We start from the raw sequence: 18,746 nt of genomic DNA on the forward strand, positions 1-18,746 counted from the left end.
CCTGATTAGAGAACTGCAAATTAAAACAACATTGAGGGTAGCTCAGTGGATTGAGAGTCAGGCCTAGAGATGGGAGGTCCTGGGTTCAAATCTGACCTCAGACACTTCCCAGCTGTGTGACCCTGGGCAAGTCCCTTATCCCCCATTTCCTAGCCCTTACAACTCTTTCTGCCTTGGAGCCAGTACACAGTATTGACTCCAAAATGGAAGGTAAGGGTTAAAAAACAACAACAACATTGAGGTACCACCTCACATCTAGCAGACTGGCCAATATGGCAACAGAGGAAATTAATAAATGTTGGAGGGGATGTGGCAAAATTGGGACACTAATACATGCTGGTGAAATTGTGAATTAATCCAACCATTCTGGAGGGCAATTTGGAATTATGTTCAAAGGGCTTTAAAAGAAAGCCTGTCCTTTGATCCAGCCATACCACCAAAGAGATAAGGAAAAATACTTGTACAAAAGTATTCATAGCCTTGCTCTTTATGGTGGCAAAAAATTGGAAAATGAGGGGGTGTCCACTGATTGAGGAATTACTGAACAAACTGTGGTATCTGATGGTGATGGTGATGGAATACTATTGTGCTGAGAGGATTTCTATGTGAATTGGAAAAAACCCCAGTAATTGATGCAGAGCAAAAGGAGCAGAACCAGAAGAACATTGTACACAGAAACCAATATATTGTGGCACAATCAAATGTAATAGACTTTCTACTATCAGCAATGCAATGGCCCAGGACAATCCAGAGGAACATGAGAGAAAGAAGGCTATCCACATCCAGGGAAAGAACTGTGGGAGTAAAAATGCAGAAGAAAAACCAAGTGATTGATCATGTAGTTCAATGGGAATAGGATTGGAGTTTTGGCATTAAAAAATCAAGGATGGAATTGGGGTAGGAAAAATCATGAATCATGTAACCATGGAAAAGTATTCTAAATAAATTTTTAAAAAAGAAAGAAGCAGAATCAGGAAAACATTATACAGTAATTGAAATATTGTCTAACGATCAAATGTGATAGACTTTGCTACTAATAGCAACACAAGGATCCAGGACAATTCTGAGGACTTCTGAAAAAGAATGTATCCATTTCCAGAGAAAGAAGTGTTGGAATAGAAATGCAGATGTAAACATATGGTTTATCACTTATTTATTCAGGCATATATTTTGGTGTTTTAGTTCTAGAACATTATTTGGCTATAAAAATGAATAATATGGAAATGTTTTGCATGATAATACATGTATAACTCAAGTGGAATAGCTTGTCAGCTGTGAGAGAGGGAAGAGAGTGGGAAACAATATAGATCAATTAGTGGAAAATTTGTTTTAATTTGTTATTAAAATAAAAAAAATAATTAAATGGGGAATGGGGGTGGGCAAAATTCTCTGATGGGCACAGTACAATGAAATGATTCTTTCCTGTGATCAGGGCATCAGACTTCCATTAATTCAGTCTAAGATTACATCAGCCCCTTTTTCTAGCCACATACAATCAAGATCTTTCTTGTGTGCATGGTTGCCAAACTATGTCTCTTCCATCTTATACTTGTACATTTGATTTTTTTGAGCTCAAAGAGACTTTTTAACACTGTATTTAATATTATTTAGATTTCACTTTGTTGGTTTGGATCCTGAATTCTGACCTGGAGAGGTAATTTTGACTCCTGCTTCAGTCATTTATGGCATTAACAAATTCTTCCACTTTCATAGGCTTGAAAAAGGTATAAGTATCTCTTTTATAGCCTTATTGAAGCTACGGATGAAAAAAACAAAATATGACTGACATGGGACTAAGGAAAGATCCTTGAATATTTAAATAGTCAATAGAAATTTCTTTTCAAAAGAATTCTTTTTCATTTTCAGTTTTCAAATAGAGTGAATGATGCTGGCAGACCAATATATAAATTTCTCTATTTGGTTTCTAAAGCCCTTCATAACTGTGCCCCAACCTATCTTTTCATCTGCTTTATATAGTCATCTCTCCCATTTCCACACTACGTTCTAGCCTACCAAGATTCACCACCCAACATTGTTAGCAATCCTCACAGCTCTACCTCATCCACAATTCATAAGCATGCCCTCTATGCCTTCATCTAAGTCACTCAAAACTATGAAGTGACCCAGAGCCAAGGACAGATCCTTGGGGGGCTCCACTAGAACCCTTCCTCCAAGTTAATACTAGCTAATTGCTAGCATTTACTATGTACCAGGTACTGTGCTAAGGGCTTCACCATTATTCACTCTCTTTATATTAATGCATTAATAACTACTCTTTGGGCCAGTCATTGAACAAGTTTAAAGTATGTCAAACTCTTACTTATCATCTTCCTTTTATCCCTCCATCTTACCTACAAGTATAGCTTGAGAAACTATGACATGTTTTGCTCAAATAGAAGCATATCTCATCTACTACAATCCCCAGGTCAACCAGGGCAGTTACTGGTTTTAAAAAAAGGAAACAAAGTCAGTTTGGCCTTATCTGTCTTTTGTGAGGCCATCATGGTTACGCTGACCACTTGATAGGTGTTCATAACGTTGGATTCTGTAATTCGCCATGGCTAGACTAACAGTCTCCCAGTGCATGGACAGTAAGAGTTGAAGGGTAAAACTGCTAAGTTGTTATGTATGATCTCTGTAAGACCCCACAGGACTAACTGGAAAGTTCCTGGAGATTAGCCCAGTCAATTCTGCCTTTCCCAAAAGAGAAGTGGAGTCTTCAGGCTAGAGTTTTTGGCCATGACTTCCATTCCTGGCAAGGTTCTAGAACACACTCAATTGCGAACATTGGGAAAGAGGGAAGCCAGAAAATGAAGTTACAGACTCTTTCAGATCCCAAAGACTTTCAGGCTCCTGCCCAAATTACCTCTAAGGGGATGAAAACTCAGAAATTCTAACATTCTTGGAAAAAATGTTGGTGTCACAGTCCTGAAGACTCTGGAAGGCCATCTGTTAGAGTAGCATATATCCTCCCTGGACACATTTTTCATGGATTATATCAACAATCCAAGACAATCATATGATCTTACTAGCAGTGAAGGGAACAGCTGAGGCTTGGTGCCATGAGAGAACTCAGATCTCCCTAGGAGTCTGGTCAAGTCAGAGAAACATGAAGTATCTCCAAAGATGTCAGAAAACAAAAATAACAACAGAAAGGGTAGGGCCTTTATTTTCACCCAACAAATCCAGCTTTCCTAAAGTATACATGTCAATCTACCTCTAATCAGAAAAGGGGAGCCTTATCACAGAAACCACAACATACTCCAGCTACAGAAGTCCTTGAGTCACAAGAGCTCTAAGGAACCTCATGAATCACCTACCCCAAAACTCTCATTTTTATAGATAAGGAAACTCAGGCCCAGAGAGGTTAATGACTTGGACTTGGACTCACAGTTAGGGTGGGTTGAACCTATGTCCACAGACTCTGAAGTCACTGCTTTTTGCCGCACTACAAATGATATCCTAGAACACTATTTTGAGAGCAAAAGTGGTTTCATTTCTTTATTTTTTTTCTCTTCTCCATCCCTGTCTCCTTACCTGGCGCATGGAAATGCTTAAGAAATAGCCATTTAAGTGAACTAAACTGTTGCCTACTACCTCTGCCAGAATACATCCTATCATGGTGTGACTGTCCAACCTTTCCAGACCCGCTGCAGAGTTCTGCTACAATAAGGCAACTCACTCCTCCACAATGGACACTCCTTTTCTTTCAGAGCAAGATTTCGACCTCAGGTCTCTGCCTTCATTCCACTGGTAGAGCCTTGAAATTTGAATAAGCTAGAGATCAGAATCATCGAATCTCAGGGCTACACAGGAGCTCACAGAGCAGCCAGAGCAGACCATACCTGACTGAACAAGAACTCTCTCTACAACAAAAGACTTGTAGGCAAGTCTCAAGAACATTCACCCGATATTCACTTGAGGTCCAATGGAAACACCCAGACAAGATCAGCACAGCATGGCCAGGAGGGCAATCAATACCATTGGAAAGAATGTTCACATCAATAAGAATGTGCTATTACCAAGGGAGGAACCAATGTGTCTCTAACAAATCTGGGCAATATTTCCTGGTTCATGAGAAATTACTCTTAACTTCAGCCACCTGGCTCAAAACTCAGGTCACGCCACCATCTGTAAAAGGCCTTCCTGACCATGTCCTAATGTGTTCCCTCTAAGATGACCTTCCATTGATATGAATATATCTTCTATGGATCAGTTTTTCCCATGTTGTATTCTTCCCAGTAGAATGTTGGTAGAAACCATATTTTTGCCTTTCTTTGAGTCCCCAGAACTTAGCAACAAATCTAGAACTTGGGTGTTTAATAAATAATTGTCAACCAATTGAGTTATTGACAGCAAGACTGAGCTCAAAAGTATGTCACCACCATTCATGCAAAGAAAAGTTCTCTTTACAATTTTAGGGCTTAAATCACTTTGCTCCCCTTCTGTGGATACATATTTCCTATAAAATCCTTGAATAATAATAATAATCGCATGCCAAAATAATAATGATGATAATTTTTTTTACCAGTTACAATTGGGGGGTTATTCATTGACTTCAAGGCTAATTCTTTGAACAGAATTTTGTCATCTATGATCATCTGTGCTGCTTCCAAATTAACTGGATCATTTAATGTTGGATAAGAAAGCAACTCCTAGAAGAAGACATACATAACAGGCATCAGATTTTGAAAGTAATCTTTTTTTTCCTCCTAATGCATAAATATATAAACCAGTGGGTAGGGGATGCAACAGAACTGCAACAAACTTCATAATGATAAATATATGAATCATGTATTAAAAGCAAAACAATTTACAAGCTCCTTTTCTACCATATGTAGATTATTTGGGAAATGGATCGAATTGGGATAGACCACAACAATCAGTGGAATTTTAGAACTGGAAGGGTTCTCAGTGGCCCATCTCATCTAGACCATACTTGACCAAGAATCCCTCTAACTTCCAATAAGGAGAACTTCCTACAGCTTGGATTATTAGGACTTTAGTTTGTTTTGTTTTCTGATATCAATGAACCTCAAGTTTAAAGTGATCTCTTTATACCTTCTACTCATTATTCCTGGTTCTACCTGCTAGGGCCAAGCAGGGAAAAAAAAAAAAAGTTAGTCCTCTTCTATAATCAACTACCCACCTCCATAATTTCTCCCTTATTTGGAATGTTTTGCCACCTTTTCTACTTAACTTGTCTATACAATATTTGAGGGTACAACTACACTAAGACAGCATCGATATTATATATTATTATTTATATTATATTTCATTACTCAAATGAAACCTTTAAATGGGTGAGATGAAGCACTTCTCTAACCATAGTGTGATCCAATGAATCCTATGATCCTTAACCTCACTAACTTTGGTTTCTACATCTGTAAAATGAGAGAGCTGGGTGTGATGGTTTCTCCAGTTCAATTCAGTCCTAGATTTGGGGTTCTGGGATCCTGAGAACAATTATTCTATTAGCTTCATTTTCCATTCCACAACTGGATTCCACAACTATTAAATGTATTCTGTGTGCCATGCCATGTGACAGACCCTGGAGTACAAAGACAAAAGAGAGTTCTGACCTCAAGGAGCTTATATTCTACAGCCTTTGAAGGGCTTCTTAAATGCCCTTCCAAAGGCTAGTTGAGTCAGTTGCTGAAATTTTGGATAAATTACATGAACAACTGGCAACTTAACATAACTCAATAGTTCAATGAGACCATCAGCTAATTTTTTTCATCATAGAGGAAATGGTCTTTTTTTGCCTCAAAGGCAAGTATTTATTCTAACAATCAGAACTGTATATGCCATGCATTTTAACATAGAAAAGTAGACAGAGAAAATGTGGCCATGGTGGAAGCTTTTCAAAGAATCATAGTGTAGACAGGGGCTCCATTAATCCTGACAGGGGCTATATAAATAATGGTAATATTTCTCTGATTGAATAGTTTTTCAAAAGCAAGGGGGGAAATTATCTTTTAGGAGTGCTTTTGTCATCATTAGTGTGTTCCTGTTTGGAAATATATATTCAGATGGGTTTCCAATTGGCACATCATAATTGCTTAAATAGCAGTTTTTTAACAGATTGGAGTATATCTTTCAAAGTCGGTGGGAAACAGATGAAACTTGTCTCCAAGAGTAAGGTTTTGGGTATTTGTCTTTTTAAAAAGAAGCTGATGAGGGAGGTGGGGTGAGGGGAAAAGAAGCAGCAATCTGACATGGAGAGGACATCTGGTAACATCTATTTGGCATTCTTCTAGTCATCCCTTCTTCCTAAGACCTCTAACTACCCCCCTCCCAGTTAGAACCTAGACAGCAACTATTAAGCAATGATACTTAATGATGAAAAAATAGTAGCAAAAACTCAATATTGGAAAAAGTATCAATTACATGAATGTCCCACTATAATTCCCCATGTCTTCTTGAAAAGAAGGGATGTCTATCTATGTATTGAATGTATATTAATATCTAGAAACAAAGGCACAGAATTTTTGAGGGTGGGGATTCAGGAGTATAGGGAGTAAATAACTAATGTATGAGGGTCCAATTAAGCCAGCTGCCAAGATTTGCTATAATAGAGTTAAACCACATAAATTTACATGAACTTGCAATAGATGCTCTTTGGACATGGCTTAAGTGAATTGGGTTCTTCCTTTAGTATTATGTTTGTCTAAAGAGGTGTTAGCTCAACAAAGTGAGCAACCAGGGGACTGAATTTAGAGAATGAGTCTCCTTAGCCAGCTAGCCAAAAAGACTTAAAAACATGTTTTGTAATGCTCGATGAAAACTTGAAAATAACACCAAAGATACTGTTAAAGGCTTATCAGGAGAATATATTTGGGCTAATTTTTTTTTCCCTATAAGAGAAGTAGAATGGGTCATAAATCCAGAGTTAGCAGGGATCTTAGAGGTTATGTGTCCTTGATCAAGTCATTTTATTGCTCTGCACTAAGCTCAATTTCTCGTAGCCTAATGATCTTGTCCAATCCCTTCATATCACTGATGAGGAACTATGATAAAAAGTGATCTTCTTACTAAAGTGAAGGACAGTGATTTAGTGGACAATAAGCATATCTGGTATTTATATAGATCTTTACAGTTTAGATAACAAGATGTCAGGATTTGACAGTTTAAGGGAACCTCTAGAAGAATCCACACTTTACAAAGAAGGAAACCAAGGGATTAACATGTATTATTCACATTTGCTAGAGCATTGGCCTGGGAATGCTCAGGAATACCTGGAACCTCAAGAATACCTGGGTTAAAAGTGTGCCTATGACAATGGCTATCTGAGTGACCTTGAACAAGTCCCTTGATCTGTGCCTCATGTTCCTCATTTGTAAAATAAAGGGGTTGGGCTAGATCACAGGAACATAGATTTAGAGGTAGAAGGAAACTCAGAGGCCATCTAGCCCAACTCCCCCATGATATCTGGAAACAGGCTCAGAGAGAGTGAGTGATTTTCCGAATGTCACACAACTTTCTCTCCTCTAGGGTCCCTTCCAATTCTCAGTTTGTGATTCTATACCATGATATTTTTACTTTGGGAAAAATTTGTGTATTGATTATTTTCCTGAAAAGCCTTTAAAGATATTTTCATTATTCTTTTCAAGTTGAATGGATAGTTTAATAGTTCAAGTCAATAAATACTTATTAAGAAATTATTTTATGGGGGCAGCTGGGGAGCTCAGTGAATAAAGAGCCAAGGCCTGGAAATGGGAGGTTCTGGGTTTAAATCTGGCCTCAGACAATTCCTGAGTAAGTCACTTAACCTTAATTGTCTAGCCCTTACTTTGCTCTTACCTAGATCTTCTACTTTGGAACTGATATTGAGTATTGATTCTAACACAAAAGGTAAGAATTAAAAAGCAAACAAATTTAATTTTGTTCTTGGAAGGCTGATGAGCACTAGAGATTTTAAGTGTTTGTTCTCAGGGAACTTGCCTTCGAGTAAATATAGCATATACATAGGTATATAATACATACTAAGAAAATCAAGCAATTTTTTTGAGGGGGTGCAGTATTAAAAATTGGTACAATCAAGAATTTTCTTCCATTTCTAGCAATGTAAGGGACCTTTTTGGAGGCCTCTGTAGCATCAGCAGTGATGGGAAGATGCTATCTATGCTCGTCCAACCATTTCATCCCCATCACTACCCCACTGGCAAATTGTCTCCTTTCCCCATTTTGTCTCAATGTGGACTGAAGGCTTCACCTTGTGTTCCAGCCACAGATTTTTAAAAAGACCTTATTATATTTTTGTACTTTAAGTAACAAATGGGGTGAAAATTTCCAAAATTAAATATTAGCTCCCCCCTTACCTGAATAGAAAGTAAGATGCTTTTTAGTGTATGAACACGTTCCCAAGCGTCGGGGTCATCTAGAAAATCTACAGATGGTTTGCCAGTTTTGGGGTGAACTGTTTGAAAACAAACAAAATAAGAGTGAACCATCAATGAAAATGCATTTATTCAACACCTGCTTTGAGCATGACATTGTACTGGTTGCTGAGGATTCAAATACAAAACATAAAACCATCCCTTTGCTCAAGTGGCTTCCAGGTCTCCAGAGGTGAATTGTAAGTATAGGAGCACATACATGTTCAATCAAAGGTAGTTGGGGTGCTAACTGTTGAGGGATCAGGAAAAGCTCCATGTACAAGGAAGTGCTTGAGATCCATCCTGGAAGGAGAGAGGGATTCTGTGAATTAGAAGTAAAGATGGAGTTCCCTCCAGGCTTAGAACATAACCAGGGCAAAGGCAATAAGATGGGAGATGGGCAAAGGCAATTTTGGCTGAGCCATAGAAAACAGGGAAAGATGTGGTACAGACTGAGACTGGAATGATAGAATGGAGCCAGGCTGTGAGGGACTTGAAAAGCCAGAGAGGGAAAGGCTTGAGATAAGAAAGAACCCCTCAGGGGAGTTGATGGAGAAGGCTGTGACCTGCTGGGATTCACACTTAAAGGCTTTTGTCTTTTGCAGCAATGCAGATTCAAATGTAAATGAAAACAGAAAGTAAAGTGAAATTTCACATTAAGGAGACCAATCTGGAGGCTGCTGCAATATTTTAGATGAGATGCTAGGGGTTAAACTTACTCTGATACCAAAGGGAGGGATTTAGGAAGACACCTATGATGATAATGGGGCAATCCCAAAGGCATATGATTTTGCTTGATACTCACCCATCTGGATCTTACCATTTGGGTGGAAGGGAATAGGATTAAATGCCACAGCTGGAGGTAAAGCATTGTATTCCGGGGAAAATTTCATTACCAAAGGGAATTTACATCCTAGAATAAGGAAACAAAAGTCACATCATCCATATTTACTTAGTTACAAATATCTCTCTAATAAAAGAGTGTAATGACTGCCCTCCCATTGTTCTCTTTGTGAACCTTCCATGAAAAATAGTCCCCCAAAACACAGAAGGAAGAGACAAGAGGTCCAGAAAAGGGGAAAATGAACAGTGTAATTTTATTACAATCATGATCAACTTAAATACACTTAGAAAAAAAGCACATAACAAAACTTCAGTTTCGTCTATAACCCTCTTTTTTTGTTCTTCACTGTATATCAAAATGTTCACTGTTTTTAAATGATTAATTTTATAATACAAAAGAAAGGAAAAATTTTATATATACATACATATTTAAATAGCTCAATGTCACCTAATATATCGTTCTATGGCTAAGTGCTTAAAATATTTTTGAAGTGCTATATGTAGGTTATTCATCATTATTGTTTCCTCGTACTCTATTCCTCCAAAAACAAAGTAGTAGAACTGGGAAAAAATAGCTCAAACTATGAAAGAAGGTCAATAACCTCATGGAAATGTTGTTCACCCATGTCCCAAATCTTATGCAACTGAGAGCAAGATGGCTAAAAAGTATATTCTGCCTTAGATGTGATTTATAGTTTTGAGATTTAAAAAATGTAATGAGATAAAGACAAGGTGTCTCAAACGTCTAAACTATGTACAAATGGCATCGATATTATTAGGTTAAATCTCTGATGAACGTAATCAGAGAAATTTAACATAAGAAGGAAAAAAAAGGGGGCAGGGCTAACCATATAGCAAGAACAATGGATGGCCATTGGACAGCACTTCTGTTCCATCATTACTCATGCCTCATTAGGAGGTGGGACAGAAGGTGGAGGGACAAGCATGGGTGAAGCAGTCACATAGGATAGGAAGCCATGGCTGCATTTTGATTTTCATTCTGGGAAGAAACCTCTGCAAGTGATGAGATCATCGATACTTTGAAGTATTATCATCTTTTCTAATTTCACAGAATATTATCTTTCACCATAATTATACTTTACTTGGGTTTAGGAGTGACTTACAAATGTGCTGTCCTCATACCCATAAGCAGAATGCAGATAGTCTGGTCCATGAGAACAGGAAATTGGTCTTTCCTAAATGTTGTTACACCTTCTGGTGCTCAGGGAGATGTGATGCTCACAATGGATGCTTAATAAAAGGTGTCCCTTTAACATCCTGGGAAAGGATCTAATTGTTCTGGGAATCAGTTTGAAATTAATGTAAGAAAAGTGACAAAACTGTCTATACCATTGAACCTGCCAAATGTTTTTTACTAGGTCTATACCATGAGGGGGTCAAGAAACAAAACAAATGTCCAACATATGCCAAAATATTCATCATAATGCTCTGTGTGGTAGGAAAAAGTGGAGTGAAGCAGGTGCCTGTCTTTGAGGAATGACTCAAAACAAAAACTATGACATATGAATGAAATGGAATATTATCATGCAGAGAAAATGACAGATATGAGATTTCTGAGAAACACAAAGATTTCTATGAACCAATGAAGGGTTAAATGATCAGAACTAATACATACAATGATATTTTAAAGAGAAAAGATTACTAAAAAGGAGTTGAACTGAGTAATTGCAAACCCATTGAATATCCAAGTGAATGGATACAGAACACATGTCTCCCCAACCCCTTCATCCCAGAGAAACAGGAGACCCCTGAGCCAAAAAACTGGAGACAGCATCAGATGGAGTCACCACACTAGAAGTTCTTGCTTGGTCTTCCTATGTGTAGAGAGGAGCTGAAACAATTAGGATAGAGAAACCAAAGATACCCATAAAAACTTATTTTTAAAATGAAACTTAAAAGGTTACTTATATCACAAACCTTCCCAAATGGACTTCTTCTGGCCTTCAATTTCAGCTACCCATTTTAATAAATCATTACTGAGAGGAAGTGCACTTATGCCCTTCAATAAGAAGAAAAAAAAAAGAAATCAGAAAAAACTGAAAGCATTTAAATGTTATAATAAGATGATGAATAATGACTTGCCCTGGCTTATCTCTGATATATATTTATGATCTCCTATTCATAGCAAAATCAACTAGCTAGCTGTGTGACTCTGGACAAGTCACTTAACATTTCTTACCGACAGCTTCCTTATCTGTAAAAATGGAGTGAATAATAATAGCAGCTAAATCAAAGGGTTACTAAGAGGATTGATGAAATGTTTAAGAGTTTTGCAAAAATTAAAGGACCTCATAAATACTAGTTATTATTATTAACTCATAATCATTACAGCTGAAATTCATACAGAGTTTACTATGTGTCAGATACTGTACTTTTCAAATATTATCTCATTTGACCTTCTCAACCACCTAAGGAAATAGGTGGTTTTATTAGCTTTTAAAATATATATATTTATCTTATTAGGAGGCTAACAGAGATTACATGATTTGTCCAGGGTCAAATATCTAGTATTTGAAGCTGGATTTGAACTCGTGTCTTCTTAACTCTAGGCCCAGTACTCTACACAGTTGCCTATAAATTATATTATTATTACTATATCTAGAGCTTAAAGACACCTGAGATGTCTTCTAATCCAACCCCCTCATTTTACAGATAAAGAAATGGAACCCCAGCTACGGTAGGTAACTCACTCAAGGACACACATTTAGTAAATGACAGAGCCTGGATTTGAACATTGTCATTCCAAGGCCAGCATTTTCCCCCTCAGACCACGCTGCATTCTCTTGCAGATACTTCAAGATTAGATCGCATGGTTCCTGAAGAGCAGGTCTCTTTTGATTTCATCTTTGCATCCCTCCTTCCTGAGTGCCTGGCAACAACAAGGGATGACAAGTGGAAAGCCACCATTCTCTAGTTCTGATTGGCTGCCATATTTATTAGGTGATAGTTCACCTCTCTGGACCTCAGTTTTCCTTTTCTAAAAGGAGGGGGTTGGACTGGAGTTCCAGTTCTAATTTATGACTGTCAATATAGCATGCACTCACACACACACACACTTTTATCTTTCTTCCACTCTACTTTTCTCCTCTTTTTCCCTTTCTCCATAGCTCTTATCTGAGGTCTGCCAGTTGGCTTGCTTAGCAATTGGTGACTCTTGGGACCAGTAGTGTTGAGGCCTTTTAAAATTATGATGAAGAGGCACTTAGGTATGGGTGGTACCATTTAGATGAAGAATGGAATAGATAAAATGTTTTGAAATCAAGTGCTCAGTATATTCATATAAGACTTAAACACTATATACCTGACTTGAGAGGCAGCAGGTCTAGTGGATAGAAGGCCAAGTCTTAAATTCAGGAAGTCATGAGTTCAAGTTTCATCTCTCACAGATACTGGCCTTCTGACTGTGTAAATCAATTAACCTTTCATTCCCTAGACTGCTCTTAAGGTTGTGCAGCAGCTGGATAGCACATTGGATAAAGAGCAAGGCCAGGAGTTGAGAGGATCTGAGTTCAAATCTGCCCTTAGATGCTTCCTAGCTGTATGTCCCTGGGCAAGTCATTTAACCCAATTTGTCCAGCCCTTGCCCTTCTATCCTAGAGTCCATAGTAGGACAGAAAGTAAGAGTTTAAAAAAGAAATACTATAGGTGTTGCAAATTAGAAGCTAATTTCCTTTTTAATTTGCTTTGGTAGCAGGGTTCTGCTCTTTGGTAGTCTCCAATACCAATAAAATTGCAAATTTGGCCCCAAATAATAATCGTAACAACTCTTTGGAATAGCATAATAAGAATATTGGCAACAGGAAGGACATTGGAGGTCACAGAATCCAATTTATAAATGCGTCACTTTTTTCTTCTTTTTCTTTGTAAACAACAAACATTTATTGGAATCACTGATAGGAGAAAAAAAAAGTTCTACACCAAAATGCACATGACCCAGTTTTGAAACAGAATATTTCCAAAGGGAACATATTTCCCAACCAAGGTTTCTTTCCTTGTTTCCCCTTAAGGCAATCCTAGTCCCTTATCCCTTTCTCCCTCTAACTTTCTACTCCAAACCTCCATGAGTAAATGCTAAGGCAAACAGAAACCAGCCATTTGGGTTATAAGTATTTCCAGTGCCAGGGCACATCTTCCTGTGCCCCAGTTTCTTCATTTGTCCAATAAGGCAGTTGGATTACAAGGTAATAAGACTAATAATAGGTCAGATTCATACAGCTATTTCAAGTTTACAGAGAGCCATCTCTCACATGTTTTCATCCAATCTAAATCACTCCTAAGATTCTTTCCAAATCTCAAAACTAGAATCCCGAGAAGTGGTTCTCTGCCTTCTGGTGACAGGAAACTCAGTACCTCCTGTGGGAGCCCCTTCCAAGTCTGGAAAGCCCAACCCATCTTCAAACAGTCCCGATTGTGAATGACCCTTCACAGGATCAAAGATGTCCAGCTGGTAGGCACTCTGAGCAAAGGCTCTGTAGTCAAACCTCCCCAGAAAGATTAAGTGATGTCTCCAGGGTCACACACAGGAGCAGCAAGCTGTGGTGGCAAGGTTTGAAGTCAGGTCTTCTGACCCCAAGTCCTGTTCTTTGAATTGTTAGCATGAAGGTGAGAGGAAGCACATCAGGATTTTAAAAAACGAATGCCCACCTGCAACAGCCCCTCCCCCCCACTCACCCGTACCCCCTCAGCCGTACCCCTTCCGGTTTCCCTTCTCCCCACAGCCTTCTTACTCACAAAAGGTTTTCCTTTTTTCAGGTCTAGGTATTCTCTCTCCAGCAATAAGAACGCCCTGCAATGCATGGTGAGGCTGCAGAGAGGGGGCGCCTGCCCGCACACAAGCTGACTCAAGGGCAGGTAACTCTCCTTCCAAGCGATGCCCCGGGGTAGCCCTTGGCTTCCCGGAGCTGTCCTAAGAGGGGCTCCTCACTGCTCAGGGGAAGAAACGCCTCAGTCCGGAGACTCGCGAAGGCTCTGCCTCTCCTGGGCTCAGGACGGCTGTTTCAAGGATGCTGGGGGCTAGGAGACACCTTGCTGACTGTGAACTTGCTTTCCTGGCTGGTAGGGTGGGTCTAGGTCACGGGAGAATTCCACGGAGCTGCAGCCGGGGCCGAGGGTGTTCCCACCCACAGACCACCGAGGAACGAGCCCCAGGTGTCTGTGCTACTGCTGTCAGCGATGGTGGTAATGGTTGCAGGGTTTGTCAGACTGTGGGTGGACGCCTAGTTGGGCTTGTTGCTGAAGCAGTAGTTACCCTGGCAACCACGAGGGGGCGGAGCAAGGAGCCTCCACTTTCTCCAATCAGCGAAGGGCAAAGGCAGGAGGGCCGAGCTCCAAGGCCAATCATCCAACGGTCCTTCTTGGTAAAGTCAGGGAAGACTCAGCTCTGCCTTCAGTTGTTATGACGACAGAAGACGCTGAGCATCAACTGGGCAGCCCAGTCAGAAGGAGCTGGGAATTGAGGAGGGCAGTACCTTCAGATCGTGGATTTCATGGATTTAAAGCTCGGGATGTTTGGGTGGAGAGCGGTTCTGGGAAGCTCTGTGGAATCCTAGAGCTCCTGAGCTTATCTGGAAAAGCTCTCCTGTTCCAGATAAGGCAGTCCGCAGCACCCCTTCCTCCGCCCTACAGTTGGGTTCTCGCCCATTAAGCCCAAGTCTCAGGATGTTAGAACCTTGGGGAAGCGTCCTTAGAAAACCAGGACATCCAAACGAACACCATAGAACAGAGAAGGGGAAGGCTCCTGAGAATTCCCGAAAGTTAGCGCTGGGAGGCAGAAGTCTTTAGAAACTGAGAATGTGAGGGATGTGGTTGGGGATTGGGCAGGCTTAGAATAGAAGATCAGAACTGGGCAAGACCTTGGAAATATTGGTTTTAGAAGGAAGAAAATAGAACGTTAGGACAAGTTAGTAACAGGAGATCATAGAATGTGAAACCAGGAAATGCAAGTTCGGGCAGGAAAGGACCTTGGAAATATTTGGTTTTAAGAGGAGGAGAATAGAAAATTTAGAGCAAGAAAAAAGTAGAGGGATAGAGAACTTTAGAAACATGGGATGCTGGGATGGGGATCATAGAATGTGAAATAATTCAAGCAAAGGAGCAGCAAGGAGCCTAACAGAATATAAGAACATGGGAGAAGATTAGGGGAGGGAAGGGGAGTTTAAGGATTATTGAATGCAACTTTTTTATTTTAGAGAAGAGTAAGATGAGATACAGAAAAGGTACTTGACCAAAGTCACATAGACAGTAAGTAGCAGACCTAGAATTCAAATGCAGAGGAGACATTGTCATGTAATGGGGTGAGGGAGAGGAGTATTATATTTCATTCAATAAATACTTGTGACTGGCTAACCAATTGTATTTGGAGTAAAAGGACCTGGGATAGACTCCCACCTCCACTACTTACTCTGTGCAAACTAACTCACTCTCTCTGGACCTGATTCTCCTCATTTTTTTTTTTACAGGTAAAACACTTAATTAACCTAAAAAGTATTATGTAAATGTATGCTATTATTCCTTTTTTATTCAAAGATATTTTATTTTCCCAATAACTTGTAATAATAATTTTCACATATATTTTCCAAAATTATGAGATCCAGAATGTCTCTCTCCCTCCCTCCCTTCCCTTTCCCAAATTGGTAAGCAATTTTAAAGCCAAAACCCCTAAATAAGACCATAAACTTCTGTGAAAGATAGTATGCTCTGATATGCATCTGACTGACTGCAACAGTCCTTTCTTGGAGGTAGATAGCATTCCCTGTCATAAGTGCTTCAAAATTGTCCCAGATCATTGTGTTGCTGGTTTTCCTCATTTTTATGATGAGGGAGTTGCACTTAGATAATCAATGAGGCTCCTTTCAGTTCTAAATCATCTGATTTACCACCTCTAATCCAGTACTCTTTCCTTAGCCCTATACTCCTCTCATTTCTTCTCTTTGTTTATAAAAAAATTATCTTACATAGAGTAAAATGAAAAGTCGGTACTAATTGATCTCCAGGGGCCCTTCTCACTCTATGATCTGATGAGATTCCAGAATTATGTACTTACTCGGTAATGTTAAGCACGTGGAGAATCTTCATAACTAGATTGGTTCTGAAAGGGAAGGTCCCATTGTCTTTAATGAGTCCAGCTTTCCACACCACCAACTTGTCATTCCTATTAAAATGAATTCTGCCTCATATTCTTTAATACATAGCATTTTCTCATTGCATCAATTAATATATATGCCACTCCTCATTCAATCCAGCAAATATTTAGTAAGCAAATAATGTGTGCAAAGCCTCAATGGAAGATGGCAGAGTACAGGCAGCCACCTATGTGAAGTCTCCCAACATTCCCCTCCAAACAACTTTATTTTTTTTTTAAACCCTCACCTTCCATCTTGGAGTCAATACTATGTATTGGCTCCAAGGCAGAAGAGTGGTAAGGGTAGGCAATGGGGGTTAAGTGACTTGCCCAGGGTCACAGCTAGGAAGTGTCTGAGGCCAGATTTGAACCCAGGACCTCCCATCTCTAGTCCTGGCTCTCAATCCACTGAGCTACCCAGCTGCCCCCCATCCCCTCCAAACAACTTTAGAATAACTCTTCAAATCAAATTTTGGAGCAGCAGAGCCAACAAAAATAAAAGGTGAGAATGAGACAACTTTCCACCCTAAGACAATTTGGGAGGTTGGCAAGAGAAGTCTGACACACGGGGTGGGAGGAGCAGTTTCAATTGCTCAGGCTAGAGGTGATTAAGTAGTCAGAAACCTGGTCAGAAAGAGACTGGGGAGGGTAGTCCAGCTGGGTGGCTCAGTGGATTGAGAGCCAGGCCCCAAAACAGGAGGTCCTAGATTCAAATATAGCCTCAAGACACTTCCTAGCTGTGTGACCGTGGGCAAGTCACTTAACCCCCATCGCCTAGCCCTTACCAGTCTTCTGCCTTTGAACCAATACACAGTATTGATTCTAAGACGGAAAGTAAGGGGAAGGGGAAAGTAAAAAAAGATAGTTCTGAATTGCACTTTCAAGGAAGAGAGGAGCATTTTTGTTCAGTGACAAAAGTGCAGGGACTCTGGTCAAAGTTCCAAGTTAAAAAGGAGTGTTAGTGCTTATAGCTGCAAGAGAGTAGGGGCTCTTTCTGAGAAAAGACCATAATGTAAAGGACAGGAGCAGCAATTACACCTCTCCCTGCAATGCATCACCTCAGAAACATTGAAAACTTTCAGACTTTCAGAACTAGCACTAGAAATAGGAGGATGAAACATCCTGAAGTTTGGGAAAGTATATCCTCACCCCTAGGGGAGCAGAACCCATCTTTAATTTAAAAAAAAAAAAAAGCTAATAAATAGGCTGGAAAATGGTTGTGGTTATTCAGTTGTTTTTCAGTCATGTCTGGCTCTTCATGACCCCACTTGAGGTTTTCTTAGCAAAGATATTTGAGTGGTTTGCCATTTACCTCTCCAGTTCATTTGACGGGTGAGGAAACTGAGGTAAACTTAACTGACTTGCCCAAGGTTACATAGCTAGTAAGTGTCTGAGGCAAGATTTGAACTCTGGTCTTCCTGACTTCAGGCTCAGTGCTCTATTCATTGCTCTACATTGCTGGGAAAATGAGAAAACAACAATAACAAAAAAACTCTTGACCATAAAAACTATTACAGTGGCAAGGAAGACCAAGATATAGACTCAGTAGATGGTAATGTGAAAAACAATTACTGAAAAAGTCTGACAGCAAAATGTTAGACTGAAGTTCAACAAGAAATCCTTGGAGAGTTGTAGGGACGAGGAGGGAGAGCAGCATTCTAGACATGGAGGACACTAGCTGGAGCCCAGATGTATGGCTGGATGTAATAAGGGGGATAATATGGTCTGGGGTGTATTAGATAAAGCAGATTAGGTGAATTTGCAATAATTTACCCATCAAGATAGCCAAGTTCCAGAGGAGGAGCTTCAAAGCTGAAAGAATTAATTCTTCTAGAGACTAGGACAAGATTTTTGAAGGTCTGGATGGGAAAATTTCTACAGGTATAAACGAGAAAGCTTCAAGGTCAATGACAAGATGGTCAGGAGGCCAGGCCCACCTTGGGATGGCAAATAACAGAGTTGTAGGAGTTGGTTTTATCATCTATCCAAAGACAAGAAGAAATTTAAATTCCTTAAGACATTCATTTCAGAGCTTATGATAAGACAAAGACCACCATGAAGACTGCAGTCTTTGCAACAATAGCTGTAGTGGAGAATGAAGATCTAGAGAAATTCTAGGAGAACACCTTATGATCCTCCAGATTCAATCATCATACTCTTTGGTACTCACTGACTTCAAAGAAAGAGTGAGAGTAAAGGGGAGAGTGGAAAACATATGGTGGGATATAGGGGTCAGAAATATGAAACAGAGGTCAAATTTGGAGAATAAGAAGTCTCGGATATGATTGGGAGGTGCTGGATATGGCAATCACTGAATGGCATAAAAAATAAAACATATTTTGTCACAGGAAATTACTCATTACTGAGGAGATAAGTCATTCCTG

The 18,746-nt window shown here is 39.6% G+C and overlaps 1 protein-coding gene across 1 annotated transcript in view; it reads right to left on the minus strand.

The window, feature by feature from the left end:
* Window positions 1-14,039, minus strand: part of UBE2U (ubiquitin conjugating enzyme E2 U) — a 73,885-nt gene extending 59,846 nt beyond the window's left edge. Inside the window, exons 1-5 of the mRNA XM_044674129.1 lie at window positions 13,974-14,039; window positions 11,160-11,241; window positions 9,199-9,291; window positions 8,322-8,419; window positions 4,529-4,655 (exon numbers count right to left, since the gene is read on the minus strand). Coding sequence (XP_044530064.1) covers window positions 4,529-4,655; window positions 8,322-8,419; window positions 9,199-9,291; window positions 11,160-11,241; window positions 13,974-14,039 — 466 coding nt within the window. The remainder of the gene's footprint in view (window positions 1-4,528; window positions 4,656-8,321; window positions 8,420-9,198; window positions 9,292-11,159; window positions 11,242-13,973) is intronic.
* Between the last annotated feature and the right edge of the window lie 4,707 nt (window positions 14,040-18,746).

This window comes from Gracilinanus agilis, chromosome 4, assembly GCF_016433145.1.
Source record: "Gracilinanus agilis isolate LMUSP501 chromosome 4, AgileGrace, whole genome shotgun sequence".
Classification (NCBI taxonomy): domain Eukaryota; kingdom Metazoa; phylum Chordata; class Mammalia; order Didelphimorphia; family Didelphidae; genus Gracilinanus; species Gracilinanus agilis.